General features: G+C 48.8%; 1 protein-coding gene across 10 annotated transcripts; it reads right to left on the bottom strand.

Annotated features, from left to right (window-relative positions):
• Positions 1 to 479: 479 nt before the first annotated feature.
• On the bottom strand, positions 480 to 8470 carry SLITRK2 (SLIT and NTRK like family member 2). Of its 10 annotated transcripts, XM_008989989.5 has the most exons (5): positions 8281 to 8470; positions 5765 to 5827; positions 4425 to 4478; positions 4152 to 4300; positions 480 to 3921 (listed from the first exon to the last, which is right to left on the bottom strand). In XM_008989989.5, the coding sequence occupies exon 5, from the start codon at positions 3876 to 3878 to the stop codon at positions 1341 to 1343; it is 2538 nt and encodes an 845-aa protein (XP_008988237.1). In that variant the 5' UTR covers positions 3879 to 3921; positions 4152 to 4300; positions 4425 to 4478; positions 5765 to 5827; positions 8281 to 8470; the 3' UTR covers positions 480 to 1340. The 10 variants fall into 10 exon arrangements, with proteins under 10 accessions (XP_008988237.1, XP_078218804.1, XP_035143806.1 ...); XM_078362678.1 differs by lacking the exon at positions 4152 to 4300; XM_035287915.3 differs by lacking the exons at positions 4152 to 4300; positions 5765 to 5827.
• Between the last annotated feature and the right edge of the window lie 520 nt (positions 8471 to 8990).

Below are 8990 nucleotides of genomic sequence, written 5' to 3'. Positions count from 1 at the left end.
CCATTCATGCGCCAATTAAACTCAAGAGGAAAATGCGGTCTTGTCAGAAAATGTTAAAATTGAGAAGGATTATGAGTCTAGCCTGTGATCTAAAATAAATAGAAAGTAATGTATATGTTTTTATCTCTGCTACCTTAAATTTTGCAGAGAACTTACTTGGGAAGATTTAATCGCACCCATGAAGTCTTCCTTCAAGGTATTTAATGGCTCATATGTCTTTGTTAAATGAGGTGTGTGGCGGCCTCTACTGGTGTGTGTTTATAGAAAATGTTTCAATAGGCAGAAAAAATATTTTCAATTAAAAAGTTAGAAATACAGACTTTTTCATTTAAATATATAAAAATATCTAATCAATGCAGAAAAATATACTACTAGCTGTGTCATGTCCTTTTAATTAGGAAAATAATCTAAAACACTCACCATGTTGGTGTAAAATAATGATTTACGGAAGGGCATTAATTGCTCAATTCACTCTGATATTGGGTTAAATATATTTTATTAATGAATTATTAATCCTGACTGAGGTGGCTTATTACCTCTAGTCCACTGTTAAATCCCCTTAGTTGACTTAAATAAAATCACTTAAAACAAACCCAGAGGAAAGGAAATATCGTATAGTTAAGCCTACAAAGTCCTAGAACTAGAATCATTTGTTGACAGGCTGGTTTCTATAACTCAAGCAAACTGCACGTTGACTTAATATAGCTGACACATCGATCTATTTTACAGTGTTTTCAATTTCAAAAATACAACACATTAAAATAGTTTCAATTTATCAAAGCTAAAAGCAACATTTAAGTAATGTACTTAAAGTGCGAAGGCACTTTAACACAAAGTAGTGAGGCCCAGTGGCTATACTTGGTAACTGAAGATGGAAATACCATATATCATTATTTACAAAAGAAGTTGTAGTCACCAAAGATCTTTGGAGATCTTCTACAAAATACACTAAATATCCATTTTCATTTGCAAAGTTTGCCTATTCTTTCTTCAGTCACTATAATCTCCTATTCCCACTCCCACACTGAAAAATAAAGAAGAAAAAAGAAACAAAACCATCAACAAAATATATGAAGAAATGCATTACAGAAGCATTCAGGTCCACTGATCGTTCCCAAGAAGAGAAGGAAAAAAAAAAGGAGGGGAGGAGAATGAGAGAGAAATAATTTAAAGGAAAACTTGCAAAAGCAATATCATTACTTCACCCCATCTCCCAAACATCTTCAAAGTCCCCCATGTACACTGGGAAAGGGAGAACACAAACACAAAAGCTAATTTCCACGTTTCCAACAGTTTGGAGTAGCATCCTGTGATGCCGTAGGGTTGTAAATGATTTCCCTTCACAGCTGACTGATTGCAGTTTGTTTCTCCAGAACTTCGAGGTAGTCCGGTTCTGACTGCGGCTTAGCTTGCAGTAAAGGGTGGTTGGGTTTTGACTGCCCCACAAAGCATTTCCTGGGAGTTCCATATAAAACGGTTTTATTGATTCTGTCTTGGTTTTGGCGTCGAGATTCATAGGAAGGGGCAAACTGCCGTTTAGGTAAGGTACAAAAGTTATAGTGGACTAGGCCTGCGCTGGGGAGTTCCTTGACTCGCTCAGCAATATTTTGATACAGCAGCTCAGGCTCTCTTGGTGTGGCCTGCTTTTCTAGCAGCTCAGTGGCACTTATTGTGTAAGCAGGTGTGGCTGGCTCTTCTTTTTTCTCCTCGAGGTTGCTATAGCTGAACTCTTGCAGGTTTCGGTAATAAGCTACTGGGTCTCCTTCCTTCTGCATGTAGATGGGGTTTTGGCACATCTGACCCACAGGTGGGGTGATATAGTTGTAGACATGGCCGTCTGTTTTATCATGAGTCTCAGTGTTGTAAGACCCATACTGTAATTGAAAGGAACTTGCGTCTAAGTTGTTGGTATTCCTGGGAACATTTGGCACTCCCTTTCGGCGTTTCAAGACAAAGACGAATAAGCCGGCCCCAAAACAGACAGATAAGATGAAAACAACAAGCAATCCCAAAATTAAGACAGAAAGTGGAACTTCGGTGTGTAGTTCAGGATAGGAACTAGGAGACACACTAAGTGACCGAGGTGTGTCTGTATTGTGATTCATTGATAAAATGGTCCCATCTGACAAGTTTGGACTCTCCGGACAGATAGCCTCCCTCCCCAGAAATTTTAGAATCTCCCCTGCATGCTTAGCAGGAGATTCACAAGTCACCTCATTAATGATGACAGGGGAATTAGCATGTTCTGTCCAGTCTTTTAAGCCCATGATGTCACAGGTACAGTCCCATGGGTTCTCTTGCAGATCTATCTGGATGAAAGCCGGAAGTTGATCCAAGACCCCTTTCACAGGCAGGTGAGAAAAATGGTTGTTTCTCAGATTTAGCCTGGTGAGAGCTGTACCCCCAAAGATGTTATCAGGTAAGGACCGAAGAAGGTTGTTATTCAGAAACAGTAGCTGTAGGTTAATCAAAGCATCAAATGTCAGAGGCTTAATTTCCTTAATGACATTATACTCTAAATAGAGATATTGCAAGCTCTGCAGTCCATCAAACATAGAAGGATACAGCACTTCAAGGTAATTGCCATTCAGATAAAGTCTGCGTAAACTGGTCAGGTTTGTAAAGGCACCTTCCTGAATGACTGCAATCCGGTTGTTTCCTAAATGCAGTAAGTCCAAAGAACTGTATTCTAAGAGGTCATTCTTATAGACAGTTTGAAGATAGTTCCCTGTTAGGTAAAGTTTCTTTGGACTGGTAGGTTTGGGCTGCAGGTCAGAGATATTAGTGAACTTCCTTTCTTGGCAGTTTACATTCAGACCGTTGTCTGAGCTCTGAGAAGTGCAGACGCAGCTGCTGGGACACGTGAGAGGCACAGGAGACTTGGTCTGGTACACCATGATGGGTCCAAAACTTTGCCTGTCCTTTGACACAGTCACCCGGGGAGTTGGACGATTTCGCATCTTGGGCGGCCGGCTGGCTTTGGGAGCCCTGGTTGGGCTGAGGGCAGGATTCATTGTAGGTGACAGCCTTTGGATGTGTGTGTCGGCGTGGCTGCCCCTCTGACTGGAATCACTGGTACTTTTTCTGGGACAGAGGTCTTGCCTGGTCAGCTGGGTCACATCTTTCCCATGCAACCTAAAGGGTGTTTCACAGACAATCTCTCCCACAAACACAGTTATGGTGTCTAGCCAAGCCTTGAGAGGAAGTAAGTCACAGGTGCAATTCCAGGGGTTCTCCTCCAGCTGAATCTCCATGATCCCTCCAATGTGTTCAAGGACGCCAGCAAAAGGCATTACTTTTAGCCTATTCCCCCTGAGGTCTAAGTGGGTCAGCAGGACAAAGCGGAACACATTGCTGGGCAGTGAAAGCAGAAGGTTGTCATTCAGAATGAGCACTTTGAGCTTGTTAAGTTTGCTGAATGCCCCAGCCTCGATGGCACTGATGTAATTGTAGTCAGCCTGGAGATACTCCAGGCTCTCTAGGCCCAGGAAAGTGTCCTCCCTCAATATCTCGAGCTTGTTGTTGTTAAGATGCAGTCTCTTGAGAGTTTTGAGGCCACTGAATGCCCCCGTTCGGATCTCCTGTAACCCGTTGTTACCTAGGTGAAGAGTCACTGCGTTGGAGTAATTGACAAATTCATTTGGATACAGTCTTGTCAAGAGGTTTCCATTGAGAAAAAGCTGATAGATTCTATACTGGGGGGGCTGGAGCAGGCTAACTGTTGTAAATCCTTTGTTTTCACAGTTAATATTCAGTACGTTTTCCTTCTCTTCGCACAGACAGCGGATCTTGCAAATGTCTTTGGCAGTTTTGCGACTCTCCGTCTGTAAGATCCCGGCCACGGTTAACACACTGAGGAACCAAACGCCGCTCAGCATCTTTAGGCACCTTCGGTGTCAACTCAGGTACCTACAGGCAAACCTTAAGTGGGGGGCAGGGGGCAGAAGTGGGTGCAGGGAAGAAAGAAACAAGGAAGCCCGATTAAAAATGGTAAAGCAAGGCGGCGGAGTGGGAGCGAGGGAGAATGAGGGGGTTGGCATCACGGCAGAATGAAATCATTGCATTTTTCAAAGCGGTTTCTTTTCTCCGCTCCCTATTCCCCCACCCCGAGGCCACCCACACACGCGCCCCGGGAACACACATGCTTGCACCTGATTTCCCGGGGGGTCGCAGCCAGCCGCCAAGTCATTAGTAACCGAGTTGTCCTATTAAATCCTGCCCATCTCCTCCTCCCCTGGGGTATCTCGAAGAGATCTCGGGCGGCTCGCCCGTCTTGGGCTTCCAGCAGAAATCGCAATCGCTTTATTTAAAAAAAAAAAAAAAAGCGCAAAAAGGGGATGCGAAAATCAGGAATAAGGGGGCTGGCGGCAGAGATAGAGGGGAGATAGAGATGGCAAAGACAGCGCAGGGAGGGGTGTACTCACACATCAGGAGAAAACAGATCCCCGCTCCTCTGCAGTCCACCAGGAGTTTAGCATCTTCAGGAAGAGAGAGAACAAGGTACAATAAGACGCTGCTTCCAGGGGGGATGCCCTGCTTTTTGTTGGTTGATTTAATTTGACTGGGGGTGTGCAGAAATTAAATATCCGACTGGAGGCAGGAGCGGAAGAGGAGAGTTGGAGCGGAGGGAGTTAGAGCGGAGGGAAGCCGAGCTGCCAGGGAGGGACTGGGGTGCGATTCTGTAGGGAGGTCGCAGAGCCGGCTGGCCCGGTCGCCGGGCGAAGGCGACGGCGGAGCCTGGGCGCGCGTTTCCAATCCGGTGGCGGCGGCAGCAGTGCGTCTAGCAGTTTGAATTTGAGAGGCTTTGCAGGCTCGCTGGGACAGGACTAGGGTGACGTCACAGGGGAGGGGGCAGGCAGAGGATCCAGGGCGCGCGGTGGGGGAGGGTTGGGCAGATGCTTCCCTTCCTTGCAAGTGGCTTTGCAAAGCTCAATTCCTGGTTGCGTCAGTTGATTCTGAACTACTTCACCTCCAACCTGGCTGGTCGCAGGAGATGCTCCTGCAGAGGGGTTTCTCAAGGAGGGACCCTGCTCTTGGGCTGGCAACCTCTCTGTGTTCTCTTTGACTTCTCCCTCTTTCTCTCACCTACACAATACCTGTGGAGGGCAGGGGTGGGGGTGGGGGTGTTCTTATCCCAGATTCCCAAGCAAGGGAGAACTGTGTAAGAGTGTGTGTCTCTCTCTGTGTGTGAGTGTGTGTGTGTGTGTGCGCGCGCGCGCGCATGTGGTGTGCCTCTTTGCTACAGGACTGGTGCCCCACTTGCCAGCTCCTAGCTCAGATGCTCTCTGTGCAGAGAGTGGGGTGTGTGTGCATGCACCAGTGTGTCTGTGTAGGAGGGCGAGGAGTTCTCCTAGGGGATTTATGCTTTACATACAGAGCCTTGATTCAGTGCTTAGGAGAATTCCTTTCTGGGTGGTGACCCACCAAACAGATATTTGCGTGGACTCTGAAAGTCAGCTCAACCTTAGCTTACAGACTGAGAAAAACAAAAACAAAACCCTTTTCTCCCTGAGGTTTATACTTAGCCAGATAATGAGGTTTAAACGTGCGCTTCTTGCCTGGAGGAAGGAGAAAAGAAGTGGGTGTCAGAAAAGCACTGCCAGGCTGAGCCTCAGCTGGGAGTGGGAGCCAAGGGAAGGGTGGTTGAGCCCTCCAGGCTGCAGGGGCAGGAGAGCTAGGAGAAAAGAGGAAGCTGGTACAGAAAGACTGGCTCCTGAGGCAGAGAGGAGACAACGAAGGGGTCCTGGCCTGAGACCCAGCTTACCTGGGTTCTGATCTGGCTCTGTTGCGAGATGTGTCACTAGCTCCTGGATCTTTCTGTCTCCATCTGCAAAAGGGGGGTAGGGAGACCATGTGGGCCCTCCCAGCTCTGACATCCAATTCGGGTTGAAATAACGTTTCCAGAGCATTGCTAACAGCTAGGTGCTGGATTTTGCCTTCATTATCTGTTGTCTCCCTAATTATCTTACAGTTCCTTGGACCCAAGAGTCTTTCATTGTGGAAGCAATTCACAAGGGGTAAATCATGTCTGCTGTTGCCTGGAAAGGCCTTGGGTTGCCTCTGGTAGGAAGAGGAAGATGGGTCCAGAAAAGGGTGGAAAGAAATAACCTGGGAAAAAGAATTGTGCAAATGATGTGCCTGTGTTTGTGCCCACCAAACACTTCAGCTTGCTTTCCCAGGTTCCCACTGCTTGGCCAAATGTGGAACAGACAAACACACAGATATAACAAACCACTTGAGAACAGAACGCCCCCTGCCCCCTGCTCCTCCCCTTCTCCTTCCTTGTCAAGCCTAGGTCCTAGGATTATTCACTTTATACAAGCTTCTTCCTCTCCAGGAAGAGCCGGGGCAGTTTATAAACTTAGGCACTAGGCAACCTGTAGCTCCGTGATCTACCGTGCATTGTGCATTATTTTCTTGGGCTTTCTCCCTTTCTCTTCCTTCTCCTTCCAAGAAAAGCCTTGGACCAGGCATCAGCAACCCCCTTACCCTCTAATTTTTGTTTGGCCTTTAGCAAAATACTTGCCTTCTGGGGACGCAAATTTTCCTTCTCTATACCATATGGCAAACTTGAGATGAGTTCTGAGGCAGAGGGACAGCCCTGCGGATGGCCTCCCACTCTGGATTGCAATTGCATCATTAGATGGAAGCAGTCTGATGCAGTGGGAACAGAATTAAGCTCCCTTTCCTAGCAAAGGAGGCATTTGTTTCTACGTATTTCCAAATATTAAAAGTACATAGTTCCTACAGCAATAAGATTGATTCATTCATTCATTCAACAAACATTTATTATGTTGATATCTAACTAAAGTAAAAGCCAGTGTGAGAGCCGAACAAGACCCTAGAAGTCAGGTTCATTTAACAGATGAGGTCATTTCTCAACCAGGGAAAGTGCTGACTTACTCCAGAAACTACAATTAGAAATAGAACCCAGGGATTATAAGTCCCAGTCCATCATCTTTCCAGAAAGCACACTACTGCTTAATGTGAATTAAACATCTACTTAAATAGTGGGGGTGGTGTTTTACTTAAAGGTATGCTTTTTATTTTAAAAAATGTATTTGAAAGTTAAACAACAATTACTAGTTTTAGTTTTCAGATACAGTAATTTCCTTCAAGACACTGATGACGCTTTCGATATTCCTTGAGGGCAGATTATTTTTGCTAAAAATTTCAGAGAGAGGAGAGAGATTGAGAGATAAAGGTGTAGGCGGTTGAGGGCTCATGAAATTCTTGTGACCTAAAGAATCAAGGAAATTCTTTGGTAATCTAACTGTGGGGAGCGACACTGGGACCCTGAGGGGGTCTTTCTTCCTGCCTGTCCCTGAGAGTCCACAGCCACTTTCCACAACATAGTTACTAGGAACAAATCAGCCTGAAACGCGATAACCACTTTAAATAAGTTTCATTTGGTCCAGTTCATTCTGAAGAACTGCCGCAGCACCCTGCTAAAGAGAGCGGGCTTTTAAGGCCAAAGATTGGGGTGAACTCTACCCCAAGAGAGGCAACGGCGGTCATTAAAATCAGCAAAACGCTCCCTGTCTTTGCTGAGGCGAGGGAGGCTTAAAGAACTCCGTCGCTTATGTATCCAAGTAAAGCTTGGCTCAGGTCGCCAAGGCTTCCACAGGACAAGGTGGGTGCCGGCGGGCTTTCAGCCCACCTCCGTCCCTGCCGCCCATCAGGCCACGAGGGGGCTAAGCAGAGTCCAGGAGGCCTGAGTCGGGGCACTGTTTGCCCTCAGCCTCCTACTCTAAACACTCACCGCCCGAAAGCCGGGTCGACTGCCGTTTCCGAAGGGCGCTTCCCGAATACCAGGTGTCTCCGAGCGTCCCCGATCGCCAGTCACCGGGCACCGGCCGTCAGCGCAGCCCTGCCTTTCCTGCCCCGACCTGCAAGACGCCTGGTGCGGTGTCTGGCATGCGGCTCCACAGCCGCGACGGCCACTCGGGCTGCCCTCGCCTCGGGACTTGAACAGTGCAGGCCGACCGGAGGCTTCTAGCTCACGCTGGGTGCGTGGGGCCTCCCTGGCCGCCTGTGCCACCAGGCTACGCGACGCGCGGCGCGCGACCACACCCGTACGGACGGTCCGGGAGTGAGGAATCCCTAGTGGGTATTGAAGATAGAGGGCGGCCGCCAGCGAGCTGCCTCACGCGGATGGCAACCAGCCTCGCGACGCTGTCCCCCTCCCAAGGAGAGGTGGCCGGGAAAGGCAACGGGACTGAGGAGAAAGCCGGCTCCTTGGCCGCGTCGCCACCGCGTCCCTGAGCGCTCAGAACTTACCCAGCGAGCGCGCTGCCCAGATCGTCCCCCGGAGGAGCCCGCAGCATCTGCGACTCAGAGAGGCACTGGAGCCGGCACTGCTTCCGATTAGCGCAGCCCGGGAGCGAGAGGACCGCGGGGAGCGCGGGTGGCGCCCCCAGGGCAAGCAGATCCCCACCGGAGCTGCTATCCAACGGGCCACGTTTCTCGCAAGAAGGAGGAGGGGAGGCGACAGGGAGGAGGGAAGTCAGGAGGGAGGGAGGAGAGGGGAATAAGGAAGGGAGGCAGGGAGGGAGGGATCGCGGCCCCTCTCCCTCACCGATCAATCACCCCGCAGATCAAATATCCGGGCTGGGCACCCAGGACAGGGATGTTAGAGCCCACAAAGGAACCGCTGCTCCATTTCTTTGACAAGCGCTGCGGAGCACTGCTCATGCCTCTCGGCCCCTCTTGCCTGGAATTCTGCCCAGCCCTTGCGGCTTCTACCCTGGGTTGCAGATCGGACTCGGTCAAGTGAAATAAGAATGGCACTCGGTCCGTACCCTGTCCAAAGGGAGACAGAGACCACTGGGTGGAAGTTAACGACAAGTGAAAGAGCCGTCAGCCGTCCGAGCTGGACACCCTCCGGGACAGCTGCCTCCCTTAACTAGTAAGCGCCCAATCTTTGGGAGTTCGCAGGCATATATTGAAGAACCTCATACGAGGGTGGTAAACAAGGACTTTCAACATAA

Source organism: Callithrix jacchus, chromosome X, assembly GCF_049354715.1.
Source record: "Callithrix jacchus isolate 240 chromosome X, calJac240_pri, whole genome shotgun sequence".
Lineage (NCBI taxonomy): Eukaryota > Metazoa > Chordata > Mammalia > Primates > Cebidae > Callithrix > Callithrix jacchus.
This window is presented reverse-complemented; position numbering and strand designations above follow the sequence as displayed.